Source organism: Lytechinus variegatus, chromosome 1, assembly GCF_018143015.1.
Source record: "Lytechinus variegatus isolate NC3 chromosome 1, Lvar_3.0, whole genome shotgun sequence".
NCBI lineage: Eukaryota > Metazoa > Echinodermata > Echinoidea > Temnopleuroida > Toxopneustidae > Lytechinus > Lytechinus variegatus.
Window position 1 is genome coordinate 61910151 of NC_054740.1, and position 22758 is coordinate 61932908.

Below are 22758 nucleotides of genomic sequence, written 5' to 3' on the forward strand. Positions count from 1 at the left end.
GGGTGTCAAAAACACAAAAATAATGAAAAAAGGGTATCTATTTCGCTAGGAAAACTACGTGTTTAGGGTCGAATTTGCGGGGATGATAAAACAAAATTAAAATGTTTTATAAAGGATGCACTTTTTGCCCCAACACTTCGTGTTTAGAGTCCAATTTGCGCGAGGTGTAGAAGGTGGGGTCGTACTAAACCAAATAAGTTACAGCCGACGACCGAAGGATCCGTAACAATACAAAATTCCTGTACTTGTTTAGGAGTTCATTTCAGGGAATATATTTGCAAAGGGTATCGCTTTGTTTCCAATATTTGTTAAGGGTAGGGTTTCACACGCCAATACTTGTTAAGGGGTGCATTTTCAGAATATTAAAATTACGTGTTTAGGGTGCTTTTTGAAACCCCATGGTCGCGCATGCATGGTATCCACTCGTGAATGGAAGTGGCCCCCGGGCCAAAACAACACGTTTGCCGGGAAGCCCCCCCCCCCTCCTACTGGCCCGGCACCATGCTGATTGAGCTTATGTCTTTGGCATTTTTACATAAGCTGCTTTACAGCCTTGCGTAACTATGATGGATGCTGAATGTGAAATCTATATGTCTTATATTCGCGCGCGAAGCGCTCACGTCGAAAATAGCTACCACCTTTCTTTTCTATACCATCCCCATTCACTTTGCAAGTCTTCATAAAAAGTGCTGACTGCTGTTTGTAAAATGCGGCATGCCAATTTAAATTATTTTTTTTGCGCCTACGCGCGAAATTAGCTTTCCCGGCCATAATATACATGATGTAGGTACCAAATATCTTTTACTCTACACCACCCCCTTTTTTTGTGGGCGGATGGGGTGGGGGAGTGTCGGAGAAAGTGTGTTTTTCCCCCACCCCCATATTTTCATTAGAGAGAGAGAGAGGGGGGGGGGGGCGGCCGCCCCAGTTCCCACTTCCGGTGCTCCTGGGTCGTTTGAGAGCGACTTCTATACTTTTCATACTGCCTTTCTTAACCCCATACTATTTGCTTAGCCGGGGTTAACGCCTTAACCCCGGACTGTCACACAGCTCATGAATATTGATTTTACGATACAGAGCGCGATGAACTTGCAGTTTTGACTTCTGGGATTAGCTAATGCTTAGCCCCACTTTTCCTTAGCCCAGTTTTACCGTGCTAGCTAGCCCACTTTGCTAAAACGTAGTGTGAAAACAAAGTGGGCTAAGCTTAGCCCCGGGAATTTGGTGGGGCTAAGACCCCCCCCCCCCCAATAGCCGCACCAATTTCCCGGGGTTAAGGAAAAAGTGCAGTGTGAAAAGCATATTCATGGACGGGGGGTATAGGGAGAAATTGGTGAATCACAGGCCCTATATATTTCATACTATTAGAAATGAGCATCTGGTATTGTAATCATCTTCAGCATTCAGATTTTTAGCTGGATGCGCATAATTGAACCGAGGTTTCATCATACCAAGGATTCGTTCTTTCGTACTATTAAGTCGAGTCGATAGACCGAGTGAATTTAATAAACATGAAGAAAAGTAAGCCACATTATTGTGATTCATTTCCCGTTTTCAAGGTAAGTTCTTGGATTTATTCCTAATGTTATAAGAGAATGCATGCAAACAGTACAATATTATTCATTCCCATCCCCTCCTCGCTTTGCCCTTCCCCTGTTGGATTTATTTTTTTTACAAAATGAGCCGAGCTTGCATTTGGAATGGCTGGCTCCTCCTCTCACAAAAAGGAACGATTCTCAAGGAATTACATTCCAGCTCGAGATTGCATCATTCAGAGAAAGGTACAGAGGGCGGGTGTACGTCTTGTGCAGTCATGGGGAACTTCCAGTATATCTTGAGAAACTGATTGCATCCGGCAGTAGATCTTTCTCCTGAACCCTAGTTTACTTTTTAAAAGTCCACTCTACCCACCCCCCCCCCCCCCCTCTTGGGTTGAAAACCACCAAGTATTGTGATGCACCCTACAAAGTGAGACCACGGGGATCTTTTCAATTTCAATCAAGGTGATTTCTTTCATGAGTTTGGATATTTCATTTTAAAAAAAGACTTATTTTTATATCTCCTAGGGATCGCCCGGCCATATAGTTATTATTCTTTTACTCAGTAAATCAGTAAAAGTGTACCAAGTTGTAAAAATTGGAATGGGGGTATATTTAGGAATAAGGAACTAGGAATGCTAAAAACAGGAGTGTGTCTTTTTAAGACCAATTTAATCATTAGTATACCCTTTCAAGCAAAGCAGTTCGAGGACAATCACCAAAATATACAAAATAAATGTCCTTTGATATGAAAAATATCTGCTCTGTCGCTCCGGTCCTTCAACTCTCCTTGGCTTGTACTATGAAACTTGTGGCGTATCCCACATATACGCAGTTCCTTCGTCCCTAAATAGTTTCATCACACTTACCCAAATTTTATGCATGAAGATGCAATAATAGAAGTTTACATGTGACCCATTTATCAATTCAATGATACGATGTTGTTTTTTTAATTCAATAATAAATCCATGAATTTTTGTAAATGGATAACGAGCAAATAAAAAACGGAAAAGAAGAAATTGACCATTTTAAAAGAGAACTTTTAAAATAACAAACGATGCATCCCCTTTCTGTCATAAAAAATAATTCTTCAGAAAAAAAGAGATAGTGATTGGTTTGATAGTCAATTTCCAACAAAACCAGGAAAATAGATCATCATTATATCATGGTTCAATCAGAATTCTCCTTCGACACGCTTCAGGACTAAATAATGGATAAAACGATTCATTTTAGCAATGCATCATTGATAATCGTAAGCGCTTTATTGTATCAACAGCGCGAGTACATTGACTTTTCTCAGCTCGCGTTTCTGATTGGTCATATGTAATTGATCACGTGACAACCGAATACAGCAATGTGCGCGTGCCACAGTATTCATGTCAGCGCCATGGGCTCGGCGAGCCTGGCGGGCGCTGCGATTCTATCAGACAGGAAGTTCACATGAAGTGAGGGACAGCGAAGAAGATTTGCCCTCCCTTGCCAAACCGTGACTAAGTCATCGAGGGGAGTCTGAGAATATTACTGTATCGTCTGCTAGTGAAGAGTTCGTGTTTCTGCATAACAAACCTACACATCCACAGGGAATTCGAATGGGGTGCTCCTGAATTGTTGGGGTTAAATAACAGCTTCGTCCGATGCCACAAATATCAAATCAAACGCGAGCTCGATTTTCTACAATTTTGGAAATCCACAGTTAAGGCCTCAATCAAAAGAAACAGACAAGGATATAACAACAGACATCAAAGCCGAATGCAAACATGCCAAGGAAAATATCAAGTAAAGAAATTTCACATGATATCAAAAGAATGCTTATTGAATTTTGACGAGCTACGCGAGGAGACATCAAGTGCTTCAAGTATTTTTTGTGATCAACATCTAGTTTGAGGAGGATTGTCGACATGGGGAGAGTGGTCTTTATCTTGCTGGTGGCTTATACGGTTGCTGTTGGAGCCAGTGGGGGATTGGGTTCTAGTAAGTAGCTTTATTCACTGATTATGCATTGTTAATTTGCCTGGTTGCCTCGGTATTTGTATCTTAATAATGCTAATATTTCAAGGAAACTAGAAAAAAAATCAAGTAATAAAAGACTACTTTCATATTCACGATGACACTTCGGAAAGGAGCACACTGTCATGTTATTTGAATAAAAAATAGAAGAAAATATGTAAAAAGGAGAATAAGAAAGAAAAAAAAACATTTCGCATTCAACTTGAGGGCCTTTAAATGCTGATGATGTTAATGACATCAAAAACAACTTAATGATGAGTGTTGTTGATGATGGTGATGATGATGATTATGATGATGATGATATCAATAAGAATGGTATAATGATTATATATAAAATCAAATCAAATAAAAAATGATAATAGGCCCTATTGACAATAACGAGATAATGATTTACTATACTTAAGTAATCAGTAGCATCACTGATGAATATAAATTTTGTGTAAATTAATTTTATGCCAATGAAGATTTTCTAGCACTTTATTGCTGCAACCTACCGATAATAATTTTCAACTTCATAAATCCGCCTCGCATAATAGAGCTTATCGGAGGTAAAGTTTGAAGTCTGCAAGATATTGGATAGGAAGAATTGACATTGAGATATAATTTGAAATCATTCACTAAACAGTTGAATTAGTGGGACGTACGAATGACTAATGTCGATGGAAAGGCAATTTCTTGCATAATTTCGTTTTCAATCAAACGTTTGCGAGATTAATGGAGCCCCCTCTTGAAGACGATAAAACAATTGATGAGGCACTCAAATCTTTCATCATTGCAAGGTTAAATTCATGTAAAGCTTCACACTTCAGATACAGCTGTTTGATTTTCATTCTGTAGTAAACCATTCCTTGCATAGAGTACGGTCTGTCTTTCAGTACATATACAGCCCTACTGCAACGTTATTTCATGTAGAATATTTTGCATCTTATCTATTCTTTTATTTGCATTATCCGGAGTACATAAATGAAAAAAAATAATCAGCATAATCATACATAATCATAGAGAAACGTTTAAAAAGAAAAGATAAGTCGTAATCTCCGCATACTTCTGCTGTAGTGTTAAAAAATAAGCCACTCTGTATTACTTAAATCATCGATAACTGTCTTGATATTTGACCTATCGCATTCTTGCATTATTCTTCCTTTTCTTTTCCCCCTTCTCATTCTATATACTTTATTTTCTCTTTCTTTCCTAACTAACTTTTTTCTTTCTGATTTACATATGTACCTCTATTTATTTAACACTTTCAACAATGCTTTGTAATAATAAAACATTACGATTACAAAAAACACTTCCGCTCATAAGGTAGAATGATGAGCCTAAATGTCAAGCAATGAAAAATAAATAATGGGGACTGACGATACACATATATTTCGCTTTGTGGGATTATCAAACAATTTTTTTTAATTACTCTTTTTTTTGATATGATGATTATCCTTCCTCTTCTTCCTCTCTGTCTGTCCTCAGGCTCTTCCTTTTTTTTCTCCCCCTCCTCCTTCACCTCCTCCTCTTTTTTCTTCTTCTTCTTTTTCTCCTCTTCATCTTCTTCGTTCTTCTTCTCCTCCTACTATTTCTTCCTCTCCTTTCTTCTTCTTCTTCCCCTTTTATAATTTTTTTTTTCATTTTGATGTAAAACTGACTCGGACTAACTGTTAAATGTTCGATGCACTAAAATGTCGCTGATCATAAATGCATATAATAGTATCTCGTTCGCCACCAAAACAAAAATGTATGCATTTTGAGGACTTTTGAGGTCTACTGTCTACAAGACCGTCTTTAGGCAATGCAAATCAAAGAAGTGATTTAGGCCCTTTCCACACTTGAATCTTGAATCATCATTGTAATGATGATTCCTATTGTAATCGTGACTATGATTAGCGTTCGTGATTCTAATCATGTTCTAGTTTGGTTTCACACGTGCTAAATAATCGTAATTAGCCTTATTTTTCACTGGAATCATCATTCAACTTACTTTTTTACCGTGTGAAAGGGCGGATAGATCCTGATTTGAAATGAGTGATGTGATGTAATTGATGCCGATTTGTGATTTATCAAGAATTTATTTGAAGCTAATTTGATTCTATCTCTGTAACAGACAATACACGCACAGAGACACCGCGCCACTAGCGAGCAAATTCGTGGTATACCCAGTCAATATAACACACCCCCCACACACACTCTCTCCCTCTCACACACACACGCACACACATATATACACACACGTATATATATATATATATTTATATATATATATATGTATACATATATATATATATATATATATATATATATATATATATATATATATATATATATATATATATATATATATATATAAGTATAAGTAAATGAATAAAAATAATAAAATAAGAATTAAACAAAATAAAAGTCAGAATGATTTAAGTTTCACGACCAAGATAAAAAAATTGAAAAAGGCGAAATATAATAATCCTAACAATCCTCATTTTCTTGATGTTAGGCCCTATATAAAAAGGTCATTTTTTTCTACTCCATACCCCATGTCTGGCTTCCCCTGAATTAGCTCATTACTCCTCTGTTGATGGTGTACCTGTCCAGCATTTATCGATGTTACACACGGAATAGTTCTTGGTGCTCTTGGGGATCGAAACGGACCGATATAAGCGGGGAAAGGAAGAGAGCGAATAACCATGACATTACGTGGGTGAGGTGTGATGAGTGGGATTTCCCCTAAAAACAAGGGGGTGCAGCCGATGGGGGTCTAAACAAGGGGGACACAATAGCCTATCCGTTCAATCATTACAGGTGATGTCATATACAAGGGCAATGAAATATCACATATTTTATTTTCATAGATGTGATAGAATGCTTCCAAGGATAGCATAAGTTTTACATTTTGTATACTCATGAAATTATATATTTCAGTGTTTTGATATATCTTTCAGTGTTTTGATATATCTTTTTATTAAAGATAATTTCCATTCATATTTTGTGAATTTGAGTCTCAATGTCTCATAACTATAAGTATGTATGCGTGTGCATTATTACTATATATACAATTTCTGTTTGATGCAGCTGATGTGTAAATAACACAAGAAAGGTCACATGAAAGAATAAAAAATTAACATTATATAAAATAACTATGCCACAGTTTCCTCTCCTTTCTTAAGTTTTTCATTTTTCATTGTTTTGAACTTTAAGGAGCATGTCACTTACCCCTCTCTATTTCAACACCATGCACATTTCTACTCCTCATCCCATATCATGTCCATTCAAACGTCATACTCTGTTATCATGGTTATGAGATCATTATGTTCGACAAACACATTCTGCTCAATTTCTCTTTTCGATCGCCTATTCACAAATCTAAGAGTCCATCAGATTGACGGCTTTGATGCGTCTGCCTGTAATGATTATTGACACAGATCCTGAGCACAAAAAGACATGAGAGAATATATGTGCCAAAATGAGGCCCGTAATGTGTTTCTCATTTAAAAAATATAATACATAGCAGTGATTGTGTTTTGTTATAAAGTGGGCGTAATCAGTGGTGAAGGTGCAGGGAAAGGGCACAAGAGGGGCGTATTCCGTCAAAATAGGGGAAAGACAGAAGAATGCGACCCTATTTTAAGAACATTTTGTTCTTGTTGGCATATTTTAAAGAATGATTTTATTTTCTTGATAAGTACTAAAACTGTGCACATGTTCACCAGTTCACCTGTCATATAATACAAAGGCATATATTTTTCAAAAGCCATATAATGATTTTCCGCTTTTATACAGATATCAGCATTTTAATTCATCACTACCATCAGAGTTTGACCTGCCCTCCCCATTAATGCACTTTCAACTAGAGGAGATAGGCAAGTTATAGATTGATGTATTGTAAAGAGACGATGATGCTTGATTCGAACCCACGATTACGACGATCTAATTAAGACAACAGTCATAACCACTACTGTCTCTACATAATGCTCCAAACGAACTTTGATAGTGTATATGTATCATCAATTAAATATCATATGCAGAGGGCTGCCACCGTATATTTCAGGTTTTTCTCGGAAAGTAATTACTCTGACAAAATGTTAATAATTCATACGGCATAAAGCAATAAATTTTAGATCTCATTAACCTGAGTTACTCAACTAATTGCAAATTTCTACTCACCATTATGATACGATCAAGAAAAAATTGTAGCAAATGGTTTAAATTGACTTTGCAGTTTTGCAATGATTGTTGTAAACTGAAAAAACAAAAATGAAGGAGCTCTAGGGATGACGTCATATGCCATCTAGCCCCTCGATCCCACCCCACACAGCCTCTATTCAGCAATGTAGAAATTAGTTATACTATATATGCAATACACTGGTTGGTTATAAGACATCACTATTTGCCCCTTACACAGTAAAACGCTGTTACGCTGTTTACTATATGAACCTTACAGTATTTTTTTAACTGTTTACACAATCATGTTTAATTTATTGAAGATTAGATATTGAAAATTAAATTTTGTTGCTCAAGATTTAAACACTTGGTTAAACTGTTTAAACAATAACTGTAAGGTTCATATAGTAAACAGCGTTGTATAACGAGAACACATGTACAACTGTGCATGATTTTATGAAAAAATGACAGATTCGCCCGTAACTGTATAACCTTCCTGTATACTGCCTGACAGTTGAAAATATAAAATGGTCGGATATCTGAAAATAACTCCGCCCCTTCTTTAGACCATGTCAGTGTCATATGATTGCTTTGGGAGATTTCTGAAAAAACAAAACTATCATAATTACAATCCAAATGACATGCGGTTTATTGCTAAGATGTGTAAGTGCTTGAACCTTTGAGGTACTTCCATGCGGTGACTTCAGGATACGAAGCAAAAAAAGGGGGAGGGGGAGACTCAAAACCAAATATCCCAATCATGCTAAATCTTTTTTGGTGTTTATGGAGTACATGATAGAGGGGCAGATATATAAAAAAACACACAAGGCATTTATGTACCTTTAAATACCCTGAGAAAAATTGATTTCTAAAATCGAAAAAAATGGGCTGGCGGTATGTTAGAAAACGAGCATTATCAATTTGTTCATGTAAATTGTTCCCATTCAAAAGATTGGATTTCCTTTGCATTTTAAATCGGGTATCTTTGCACCCACTGAGGTACTTCCTAAACTTAGAAGTAATGATAATTATTATGATAACACGAATAGTGACCACAATTAATTTCAAAGTGGTTAATATCGATTTAAAAGTTATCATTGTTTTACTATTATTATCAACCGACCTCTAAACAGTTCTCCATTCTACAGTTTACATGTTTCCATTCATGCTAAAAATATCACAATCCCGTCTTTTTGGTGCATACTTAATCAACCACGACATGACAAAAGGGAACAGGCCTCTTTTTACTTTTTTGAGCAGGTTGATTCGAAGGTGACCACGAAAATCACGACTGTTATGAGATCGAGGAAAACCTCCCTATTAAAAGTAGGAAGTAATAAATTGGTATTTCCTTGTGCTGTTAAATCGTTGACTGAGGTGAAACCTTCTTGGATTACGGTTTACCCAAAGTTACATTCCAAAATACCTTCTCAAAAATTGACAGTATATATATTATGTATTTGTATAATATATGTTTGAATTATTTCACATTTTTTAATTTATAATTTGCATCGTTCCAATTGTTCCATATTTTCAAAATAAAGCCCTAAATATTATCCTCGATTTACAAAGGCAATTTCGCTATTAACAATTTTGTCTGTATTCGCATAAGGAACAAATGCACAAGTACAGTATATACTAAGATATAAAAAAAACCTAATATTTTTTCAGTTTCATACAAAACATAGCAAATGAAAAAACACCAGTAAAAATACCAATAACTATACTGATAATGATAATTGATGACCATCATGATGATGATACGAATGATAAGAATTGAAATAATAATAATAACAATGATAATAATAATAATAGTAATAATGCAAATAATAAAAATAATAATAATAAAGCCAGAGAAGCTTTGAATTGAACGTTGCAGGGACACGATATCAGGCTGTCAAGTACCATCAGTTTGAGGTTCAATCATATGTCTTCCATGAAAAGGCAACCACTCAGACCTCAATAAACAGAGGCCTAGATCAAAGGGGGTCCTTAAATTGGTTTCAAGGCAAGTTCAAGTTGATAACAGGTGAATTGGGTCATATCCAATTCACCGGAAGAACCCAACTCTGTGACCTAGATCACCTGTTTATTGCATGTCCTCAACACAGAGAGTCAATTGGTATTACATTATTTTCATTTTTTTTCTCTCGAAATGATGGTCAATTTTTGAAAGGCTAATCTACCGGCTACCCCGACAGAAAGTTGATTTAAATAAGATAAAATGAAACAAGCGTAACATGTTATATTCATTGATAAAATATTAGTCGTCGACTGGATACAATTTTCTTGTCTTGGTAATACCAGGGAGTTGGGTTTGGATATTTTTTTTCTTCACTTTATGTGTTTTCCAAAATTACAGGGCCGTTTAAGTGAGTCATAAATCGTTAGCCTCCTTTTTGTTTCCCGATTTGAAAGTCTTTTCGTAGAACATTTACACGTGTATGCAATCGGTAATTCTCCTATACGATAAACATTTTTTGTAACGTCTTGATACTAATGGATAGTGATATGGAATCCCTAGATATAAAATTAGATCACACTTAAAGAGAGCTTTAAAAACCATTAGGGGATGTACACGTGGGTGACTATAGTAGAGGCTATATTATCTTAAATGAATCACTTTTGACACAGAAAGGGGCAACTTCAAAATGTTCAAAGGAACAGAGCGATGAGGTCGTGGATTTAGGTCTAGGATGTATTTAGCATTAGTCATGCTATTATATACGTCCTCCGATTTTTTTAGCAACCCAAAAGTTGAAACTTATATGAAAAATGAATGAATAGTTATGTTGATAAATGAATACATGAACAAATGAAATAAATGAATAGGTCAATGACAAATGAATGAATAGACAAATAGAAGAATAAATTAATAGATAAATGAATAAACGAATAAATAATAATGAATGTACAGGCTACACGGGCAGGTTTATATTGGCAGACGTGCAAGATCCACTATAAGAGTGATCCAAATCTGTTATTCAATCACCGGTGCAAGGTAAATCAGCTGTGCGGCATTTGAAGGGAATTCATCAGTGACCACTTGTGTTGCCGATTTGATCATGTTGATTATCCAGTTGGCTGACCTCAAAATAAGATTGTGAGAAGCTTGGGATAGGTTCGGCCAAAAAAGAGGCACTTTGCTGATCACTAATTGTGGTGTATAGATGGAGCAGGGTATCACTGGATGGAGGTACCTCAATGGGTTTATTTTCATTTGGTCTAATGCCAATTCGCCAATTCGTCTACTATCACTTGGTCTACCATCAGTTCGTCCAATTTCCACATGGTCTAATTGCCATTTCGTCCACTCACCATTTCGTCTAATAACCAGTTGGTCCAATAGCTATTTAGTCCATATACCATTTGGTCTAATTGAGCAAAGTGTTTATTGGGCAAAATGAATGAAAATAAAACGAGCATTAGACCAACTGGTAATGAGCCAAAATGGTCATAGACCGACTGGTGATTAAACGAAGTAATGATGGAACTAAATGGTTATTAGAACAAAAGGTAGTTAGAGGAAATGTTGATGGACGGAATGGTATGAAGGTAGACCATGTGGTAAGTGGACGAGTTGGCAGAGGACGAATTGGCAACTTACCCCTCAATGGAAAGCATGGTGGGGTACATGGTGAGCCATTATAGTATATCACATGGAAACCCCATATGGAATAACCGCACGCGCGCGCGCGCGCACACACACACCCTCACATCAAAACCACACACACGAATGTCTTTAAAAGGAAAGTCTACTCTATCCGATACATCAAGTTGGTGTTAAAAAAAAGCAGAAAAACGTATTTATGAAGGTTTCGACCAAAATTAATCAATGAACAAAGCGAATTAATTGAAAAAATCAAAACATCAAAAATCGACGTAACACACATTTACACGAAAATGTCTTTGTACCATGCCTCATAATGAAAGCGGAATATTAATGAAGGAATATTTAAAGGGGGTATGGGCCACTGACAAATACTTTGTGGACGTGGACTCTAATTGAATGTCCGTTATAAATAACTATTCTTAAAATGTACCTTTTGAGATAGTACTGATCAGAGAAAAAATACCTTGAAATTTTACTTGTGTGGAGAAACTAATAAAATGAAACTACATGTAATTTTTTTAGAGGAGAATTACCTGTTTCGTTACCTGGTAACAATATGAATGTATTGAGTACTGAATTAACGTGTTATCATTTAGGTGGGCCAAGGGGCGGATCCAGGGAGGGGGGCACAGCCAGCCTGTGCCCCCCCCCCCCCTTGAGAGGCACAATTAACATTTGTAATGTAAAATGCAGTTAAAACAGAAATGTGCCCTCCCTTTTAAAAGCGAAGACTTTTTTTCGCTTCTCCATTTTTTTTTTCGTCTACGAAATCCCCTTAAGTGTGGGTTAAAACTTTTTGTTTTGCTTGTCAAATTTTTCCTTCGAAAAATCCTGGATCCGCCCCTGATTACAAGTTTTCAGTGCTCAGAATGTTGCATTATGGGTAATGAACCTGGCCTGACATGAGTATTTCAGGACTAGATTTGTTAAAACTGCTGGTTCTTACTCCCTTTGATAAAACAACAATTGTTAAATTTGCAGGCTCTTTTTATTAACATTATGAAGGGCGAATTAATATAAGAAAGTATCCCACTCAAATCTGATTTCTTCTGTAGATTGGTATCACGCTGCGTCCTATAATACTACAAATTATATTACAAATTTGAAATAAAAACTTGATTGACGTAATTTGACATTTGCGGTTTGTATAGATGACTGTGCTTGTTAATCTTCGTCGCTGATGACTTATCTGATTGCATGATCACAAATTAATTGGGATCAGATAATCCCTGGCAGATTAGAATGATAATATTGCATTTTACGTAATATCATTGAAAATTATTGACATTTTCATAACGTTCAGATGATAATGTGAGAATAAGGAGTAAGAACGCAACGAATTTTTTTAGATAAGCCCATTTTATCTTCGTGATAAGCTTTGATGATAAAATCATGAAACCTTGCCTAGTCTCTATGAATGAGATCAATGATAAGGCAAATTTATTTGTGTTTTTATGTGAGGGGTCTTGTTTCACAACGTTTGTAACCGATCGCAAATACAAGAACATATTCCAACTGCAGGATTCTATGTACAAGATATTATTTACTGAAAATAAATGAATTGAATTGAAAATAAATGAATAAATGAATTGAATTGAATTGAAATTGAATTGAGGTAGGTTTTTTTTTTTTTTTTAATTGAGGTAGGTTTTTTTTTACAAAGTCTTGATAAATCTCAGTTGAGTTATGGCAAAAAACAAATGCTTATACTTGCACTGAAATATATCTTAACTAACTTATACAAAGTCTGACTGTGTTCCTATACAGGGCCTAATAATCCCTTTAAAATTGAGGGGAAAAGTAAACTTTGGACTAATAATGTTCTCAGTTAGTTTAAAAGTTTATTGTGCGTTCGATTATACTACGTTTAATTGAAACAAATCAAACCAAAATACAAACAATGATTTAATCGACATCTGCATATTTCAAAGTTTAGAAGACGGGACTGAAATACCACTGTTGAGGCACGATTCATATTATCCCTGTCTTTAATGAAATAAAGCTTGGATCATTAATGCCCCTCACCTATCATGGCGAAACCAGGATTTTCATAATCGGGGGGGGGGGTGGGTGGAATGCAAAAAACATTTTGGGAGCAAAGGGGGGCAAGAAAAAAATATGCTTTACCGCAAAATCGATTATTCTTCATTTTGTCAAAATATCTGGGAGCACTGCAACTGGGATGGGAGGGGCAAATACCTCCCCATTCCACCCCGGTGTGGCTACTACGTATAGAGTCACGTCAAGGTCTGATAAGATTGCAGACCCTATAATTAACAGTTTTCAATAACTTCTTCATTAGAGTGTGTAAAATACTAGCGACCTCCGATTGTGTCAGACAGTACTAATCAAATGTATGGCAATGGTGTTTTTTTTTTAAATATATCTTAAAATTATTATAGACCGTCCAAAGCTTAGTCAAATTCAACATCTGAATTAAGCTCTGATTACAGGTACCATGGACCTATCCACGCAGGTACTAAGTTTCCTGCATTTATACTACTTTAAACTTTTTGGAATGACAAATGTCAAATTTGATGATTGCATGAATTTAGTCAGGGCACTCTCAAACGGGACGAGCAGGATCACAGAATAGGGCAGTGAAATTTCATTAGGCTGAACATAATTCAAAAAGGAGATGGAGTGCTAAAATCATTCGGGTGAACTAGTTTATATAATATTGGTATTTGAACGTTATTATATATAATTGAGTGATCTACATTTGTAGGCTATATAGTTCCAAATAAGGCAACCGCTGGCATTAAAGCAAAAGCGGGAATTATTGCATGTCATGAAAATGTTTGCAATTACCAAGACTGTTGACCGCAAAAATCTAAACGACCATGAATGTTACTAGTATCTGAAATAAATGCAGTTAACTCTTGGGAACTTTCATGTATACAGGTGCAACTTATGAATCCCATTTTACCTAATTATGGTCAAATCTGCTGGCTTGGATTCACCGCCGGAGAGAAAATGGAACACTGGATCAAAATAAAAAATCATACATCAAAATACGAGAGGCCATTCATATTGTTTGGAAAATCGATGTAGTCTCTATTTCCTCCCCCATAATTAATCGGGATTTGTTACGAGCGGAAATACCTCATTCACTCGATCCATTTTCATCGGAGTAATGCTATACATCCATCGAATACATGTATATTGTTATTGTTTTGCTTGTTAAACAATGAAAATAATCTTGTTATTGTCTGTTTGCAAGGACTTTGGTTATCACATCCTCATGGAGCTACGGGTAGATCTTACACTATTTATTATTAGGCTTTCTGGAAAAAACAATGATAAAGCAACAATGATGATTAATTTCTGAAGGGTATTTGCGATTTGTCATATTTTGATCCATTTATCGCTTTTTATTCTCTTATTCACTGTTCTCTACTGATCATACTGCTGATAATCAAGAACGAATATTGTTTCAGTTGATTTATTTATATTATTTTCTGATACATATTAAACAATTGAATAATAAATCGGGCTAAATTATGACAAATGTCGGCAAGACATGCATTCTCTTTTGTAAAGTATCTTTGGGTGACTAATGATTTTTCATCAAATGATATGGCTCATATTTATATTCAGTATCTTTTCAATATTTTTCATTTCTATAAATGCCCTCAATATTTCATTCTCCCTTTTTTCAATCAATTTTTCAATATCCAGTAAATTTCAAGTATTAGTTTAATGCTGTGCTACCAAAATATTTCCAAATAATATAATCTTAACTGTCTCTTAAAACAATAAAAAAACGCTTTTTAAATTTCAAGCAAGTTGTTTAAGCCCGTCACTCTGACAACTACTGTTTAAACTTTTTAAACAAGTTGTTTAAAAGGTTTAAACATGTTAGAGTGACAGGCTTAAACAACGTGCAATGTTTTTGTTTACTGTGTTTATAACGTATAATTTTTTGCATTTCCTGCTGTTTCTTTTACATTGATTTAGCAAGATCAACCTTAAACAATCAAGCGGTCTGATGATTTCTTGACCATGTAAAATACACCATCATGTCGCACAACTATCCCTACTGGAAGGAACACAGTGTCAGACACTGTATGCCACAGTGTGTTCACAGTGTGGCACACAATATGAAATCACCTACACACTGTTGAACAGTTTAACAGTGTGAATCTTAGTCGACCATGTGAACAAGCCGTGAAGCTGTCTAGGCCTCCACAATGTGAAAATATCTTCACACTGTTGAATTCGAGCATTTTAACAGTGTGAATAATAGTTTTACATAGTCCGCTATATGAAAACACTGTGATCAAACTGTGTGCCACAGTCTTCTTTCCAAAAGTGGGGTATAATGGAATATGATGGCAATCTTTCAATGGTCCAAGAATATTATCTGCAATGTACCAATTATGATTACAAGTTATGATTACGAGTCATGCACGTCATAACAAACAGTGGCTTTCATGACCTCATGTTGAGTAATGACAAGAATAGTTCAGAAAAGATAGTGCTATAATTACCTCTTTTCAGTTCTTCTCCTTCATAGTATGACCAGACAGGATTCCCCAATCTTTGTTGCCATGGCGGCGTATCGCGATACTTTCATCTAACGCCGATCTCAGATGCTCTTTACACGAATAGCAATTTCCGAAGTGTCAATTAAGTTGGCCCTGGCCGCCGGAAATTTTTTTAGGTGGGTTTTGAAAAAAAAGTGATGTGATATTAAGGTGCAAGCGTGTTTCATTTTCTGCCAAGTCATTTAACTAACATGCCCATATTAAGACCACACGAGGTCTGGTCAGTAAAAGGTGTTAAAAATGGGAGGCCAGGAGAGCAATGATGTGATTCTGTCAGCAGTTGGGTAATCTTTTATAAATGCATTTAAGGACTTATCAGGGATAGTCTTAAAGGTATGAGCAGTCATGGGCAATGATGGGGGAGGCTTGATTTTTCCAGAGTGAAATTGAAGGATTCCGTGCACATCTTTGGTGATTTTAGTGAAAGTTTTCAGTTATAATGTCAGTTTCCAAAATATCTGGGAAATAACTGTCCCCTGCCCCCTCCCCTACCCCGCTAGGTACTGCCATGATGGCGATTGTGATATCCTGAGGAAAGCAAAAAGCAAACGCAATTTATTTTTGTGTGTATCGAAGCTTTAACTGAAGCTATTGTTTATGATAAATACGGATACTCAAAATAATTGGATCCTTAAACATGAGAGCAATAATAATAAAGATCAATCGTACTTTTTTTTGCATTATCTGCCATTATGCAACTGGTAGACTTACTATTCAGTATTATTCAATGTTTCATGGACCATAATAACCAAGAGGTTATTTTTCGTATTTTGACATGATTTTAATACATCGAAAGTTTTGAATTCTTATTTCGTTATAGGAAAGAGTCATTCAGCAGTTGAGGGAATCTCACCACTCATTAATCTTCATGACCGAGTCACTAAGAAAGGACCTTAAATCTTTGGCCCTCTGTTTATACTAGCCTAAACGCATTTACGCACTAGTGATTTGGTAAAAGAAAATCTCCATCATCATCATGCAGTAACTGTTGAACTCTCTTCTTCAGAAGATGTTAAGTTGTTCTTTCTATCTTAAGACATCGCAAAATAAAATAAAAAGATCGAAACAAGCACAGTCTGTTTAGGTCGACTTTGCGGGATATAAGAATTAATTTATTGGGCAAAGGAATCAGGAAATCAATTGACATGCCTTTGGGAATCACTCTGAAATCCAGAAGCTTGACAGACTCGTTTCGAGACGGTGTTACGAAGGTATATTGTCAGCTATCTATCACGTGATGTCATCCTAGCCCCCAGGGTCTGATGAATAGGCCTATAAGTGGTACCGAATTCTCATACTCTCCTGTTATCAGATACAGCTTGACAGATAAACATGATGAAGTCTGCTTGTGTGGACGGTTAACACACGACAGGTTGACAGACCATTAAAGGGAAAGTCGAGTTTGGGGATATTTTGATGATATGTAAATTCAATAATAATCTTTTAACATAATCAACACAGCATGATAATATCAATAATAATAACAATAATAATAATTTCAATAATGATAATAGTAATAGTAAGGGTGTTTAAGCGCATAACACATAATAAATATGTCTTTATGCGCTTGAGGAAAGAGAAAGATAATATTAATGAGTTCATTTCGTTGAATTGAGATAAGCACGAAAAACTATGATCAATAATTACCTATAAAAGCAAGATTTTGTAATAGTTAATATTATAAATACATTTCTTTATTTTGACTTGTGATTGAATGAGGTGGTATGATCGACAAAAGTTGGATTGATCCAATATCATACCCTTTGCTACGAGGAAACCTTTTCATGAATTAAGATATGAAGCAATTGCCTAGCGACATGATATTTTACATGCATGATAATGTGATGTTTTATTTATTGTGTTGCTATTATTTCATTTTCATTATATATTTTTTTCAGTTTACTTTTCTTCGGTCGGGTGAAACCCCACGATCTTCACCAAAAAATTAAAATGTGCAATCCATGAAAACTGAACTGACGAACGGAAAACGATCTTTCTTTCTTTCTCTATGACACTTTATATCAATTAATGATTCTAAATTCGTGTTAAAACAGTCATCTATCTTCCACAAGAGAGACGCCACTAGCATCCTTAAAATTGTCATAAAGTTACGCGTGCACAGACTTAATTAAGACACGTCTGCATTGCGATTCGGGTCAATCCGTCACTGATCGTCAAAATAACATAAATAGAATATTGATATGGAATTACTGTCGAATTCCATATCTGTATCTCTCATGCAATGTAGTCATCTTCCAGGCTTCAGTCGTAAAAAAATTTCATGATTGTGACTGCGACAGTGTAAGTGCAGCCCTGACATGGCGCCGTGCTATTATTACACGTATACCAAGCTCAAATGATTTGAAATAAACGAGGTTCGTACCGTACTTACAAAATAATATTTTCACCACCAAGTGTTTATGGTAGTTGAAGTAAAATAAATCGAATCACTTAATTAAAGCCTATCCAGAGCGTATAGATTCAAAACATACGAAAATACTCACTGTTATCATGATTAAACACGTTGGACCACAGTGTGTGATCAGAGAGTATTCAAATAGTTGGCCATGCGAAGAGGATGATTTTTCCACACTGTCGGCAACTCAAATGTATGCCTTTCTACATCACTTATCTACTCTTATGTAGCAGATTATCTTTAAGCAGAATAATATGTTCAGATGAACTATTTTTAGCATGTTCCTTGAATTGTATATTTATCATGTTTATTATAATTGTGTCTCGCAATATCAGATTCCTTGCATTGGGCAATGCGGAGATGATTTTACATAGTGGGCAACTTGACGGCGTGGTTTGATTTATACGGTGTGAGCATCTATCTTCGATTTTTTACACAGTGATTACTGTTTCTGTACTACAATGTATAAAGTCGAGACTGACAATGTTTAAAAGGTTTGAAGTCATTAGCGTATGGATGATTTCACAATGTGCCTCGGCTAAATCTGTGTCAACTTGTTAACAGTTTAGATAAAAGACCACACCAGTCACTATAGTTCGTTGTTAAATTTAGAGTGTTAGGTATAAACACCCCTACGTGTTATTACAATTCCTTTAGTTGCTGACACTAAAACTTTCTGGTGTCTTGTGTTCAAAATAAAAGGTGTAATTTTAACACCCCAGGGCGTGGTCATCTTCTTTCACCAACTGGTGTCGGTTAAAAAAAAAACATGTTTTTTTTTAGCTGGAGAACAGTGTGGTGTAAAATGGGACTCCTTTCTTATCCGGACTGATAAAATTCTAAAGCCTATCATCGTCATGCCATCAGGCATGGCCTTTTCATGACAAAAAGATGGTGAAGGATTATTGGTTGAGTGAGATCCTACAATGACACATGTTTGTTTCTCCACGTTTTGGCCTTGTTTAGCCTCTCAAGTCGGCTGATATAGGGTGACATGATAGTGTCCGTAGGCGTAACAGACATACACTAGGGTAGAACTGGCAACACTGTGAACAGGGGCGTTGGGGTGTAGCAGGGAATGCTTTGTGGGACATGTTTGTTTCTACAGATTTTGGCCTCTCAAGTCGGCTGATATAGAGTCATGATACTACAGCAGGCGTAACGCTTATAAATGGCGTAGCGAGGGGCAGCTCGCCGCTGCGGGTTGGGGTGACAGCAGGGAGTGGCCTTTTATAAATATATTTAAGTTGTTGTTTTTATAGCACTGCAAAAGAAAAACTATCAAACTATTTTTTAATTAGAGTAGTGTACAAAGTTCTTCGATTATTTTTTTGTTAATGAGATATCACAAAGGGCATACGAACCAGTAACCTTAATACCCCCACCTCAAGTCCTCAATTTCTCACATCTGGCCAGCTTCACTACTCATAATGCAACATTCTTGGTAATGTAGTACGGTAATAAAGTCCCATAGAAATGATAGCACGCTAATTCACTACTCAATATATTCATATCGCAATAATTATGTGGCAAATTAGCAAAACAAGTAGTACCATTCGATTATAAAGAATCAACCCAATAAAACTATAAGTCAATTGAACTTTTGTATTACTCATATTATCTCAAAAGTTGTATTTCAAGAGTAAGCATTTGGTCAGTTCGCTCCCCATTTAAATGGCCAAGATAAACTTTCTCTCTCTTTTAGAGAAACAAAAGTGCAAAAATAACTACAGCCGTGCGTGCTTTCACCCATGGGATGTATCTTGTGAGCTTTCCCCTAAAGATAAATAGGACAATCATGACAAATATCCGCATAGCCTGCATAAAGAATCAATGTGCGCTTCAAAAAGGGGAGATTGATTCTGATTTTCATATTTGCAAATGTGCTTTTTAAAAAAAGGTTTACACCAAATGAAACGTCTTACACTTATCACAATTTGCTATTTTAGTTTTATTTAGATTGTATATGATTTCTGTACCATTATAATATGACTAAAGAGAGGAGACATTATTTTAGTGGTCAACTGTAGCAAGACAACCCAGTTTCATCATCATGTCATTTATTCGATGCTTGGCCCTGGTAAGCGAGGGTGGTGCTGGGGGAGTGCTGGAGCACACCCCAAGAGCATATGTCCTTTTGAAACGTATACTGAACGAGGTAATCCCAAAACACATATGCCCTCATCTACAAACCTCCACACACATGCAGATACACACACCCACATTATCTCCCCTGAACACAACCACCCCCTCTCCGTATCACATACCCTCATTGTCATGCACACACCCACGCACACACGCAACCACGTCCTGATCGGGAATCAATAAAGATGTTACATAATTGAAAATGGCAACATTAATTTGTCCTTGTTAGAACCTAAGAACCTAAAAGCGACCCATAGCCCATGATTGAGAATCATCAATCCATTTTAAAGATCACGATGATTAATTAATGGCGAACCTAATGCAGGAAATACAATCCATGTAACAAAAAAAAACACTAATTGGGAAATGACAGTGAATCAGTTATTGCGCGGTGAATACACCATCAGACCCCCTTCTATAATAAAGATATTTTTATTCATCACGTACCATTAAAAAATGGAATATATGGAATTAATATTTCATGATATATGGGGAGCTATACTCACATAATGACGTCACAAAGCCAAAACCTTAAAATGTATGACTTCGTTAGGCCTATTCTTTAAAAGATTTTCACCAACATTTTTTCTTTTTTTTCTGCTTTCATCAAAACCAACTTATATCATCAGGGCAAACCTTCCCCTAAACTTGTCGTCAATGAAAATTTCCCATTTAAGGCTACCGTTAATGAAGAGTCGCTAGCAGAATGGGGCATGATGGAGGGAGGCTAAAGACTGGAATATTTGTCACGCTCTGGTAATTAATATGACCTTAATCGAGTTAATTGGATGTATTGTCTGAATCCGTTGATTGCATGGACGGTATATAAAGACATTGTTAGGTGGTCAATGACTTGTTTCTAGCCTTGTCTATCACCTGCCTGGGCTACAAGTTTCTCTTACTCGCTACTCAAAGCATAAGCTAACATTTTATACGTCTTATAATGAGAAATATTGAAATTCGATTCATGTTGTATTTGATATTGATCATATTACGAAAAAACTGATGAGAGAAAAAAATCAAAATCGTACGGACACTTTCAACATAATGAGTTTAAAAACCATGATTTATTAAATAAGGGAAGATTGCTGTGACAAATTTATTAAGTGTACAGTAAGTCAAAATCAATGTTAATCCGTACCTTTAATGTCAATATTCTATTCTATGGACTATAATAATAATAATAATAATGATATTAATAGTAATAATAGCTGGATTTATAAAGCGCTTTTCGACAGGGGATATAAAGCGCTGCTATTATTACCCCGGCTTTAATAGCTCGAGCTACCATCACCGGCGCTCAGTGCATTGCTATATAGAGTAACGGCGGGTTGAGAAGTGACATGCATCCATTCTAAAATGGGGGTGGGGTGAGTTTTTCAGTCGCAAGACTCATTTTCTGTAGAACTGAGGACATGTAACGTTGTATTATGAAGTGTTTCCCATGTATTCATCTTGGCTTTCAACACTTTCCCTACCAGTTACAGGCATGGTATGAGCAAGGATATGCTCCTGTCTTTCCGCTTCATGTTCCCGTCTGTACCCCTGTTGATCCCCACATACCCTTTTAGATCCAGATTGTACCCTTGTGGATGCCTCTATACTCCTTCTAGACCCTACCAACACCCCCCCCCCTTGAAGGCCCCTTTATTAGACCCCGTTTTCTCGTTTCATCCGTTTACCATTTTCAAGTTACATTAATCTTCCCATACTTAGAGTATTAAGGAGTTCCATTTTGGGGTAGGAAATTGACAGAAGGAACATCAAAAATCAGAATTTCATTCTGCTTATATTTTTATTTATGAAAATCTATAGAAATTACACTGTAAAAAAATTGAGTAAAAAATTACCCAATATTGGGTAGAAAGGTAATAAGCATGTTTTCTGCGTATCCCCCTCCTCCCTCATACTGGGTAAAGTAAATTTCAGCGGAACTTTGCGTAAAATTTACTAAGTATTTGCTATCATCTTACCAAACATGCATAACATGCATTAACACTTTTCTATAATTTAGAACTAATTTTCAGTAACTCCATGCCAAAACTTCGTCATTAGCCTTATTTTTCACTGGAATCATCATTCAACTTACGATTTTTTTAACCGTGTGAAAGGGCGGTAAATAAACCACATATCATTCAAGAAGACTTTCAAAAGCCATTCAACATGTCAGCACTGATCATGATAACTATGTTTAACTGTTACATTCATTTTGGCAATTGAGATTATGAATTCAATCGAAAATTTGGGATTGAGCTCTGACAACAAATAGTGCGGTTTCTGATTGTTCAAGATTTTTTCTTTCGACTTTGATATCCATATAAGAATTTTTAAAACTGTTTTACTTGT

The 22758-nt window shown here is 36.0% G+C and overlaps 1 protein-coding gene across 1 annotated transcript in view; it reads left to right on the plus strand.

Moving 5' to 3' along the window:
- The first annotated feature begins 3436 nt into the window (after positions 1 to 3436).
- LOC121431384 (adhesion G-protein coupled receptor G6-like) overlaps positions 3437 to 22758 on the plus strand; it is a 69589-nt gene continuing 50267 nt past the window's right edge. Inside the window, exon 1 of the mRNA XM_041628940.1 lies at positions 3437 to 3509. Within this exon, the coding sequence (XP_041484874.1) occupies positions 3437 to 3509 (73 nt within the window). The remainder of the gene's footprint in view (positions 3510 to 22758) is intronic.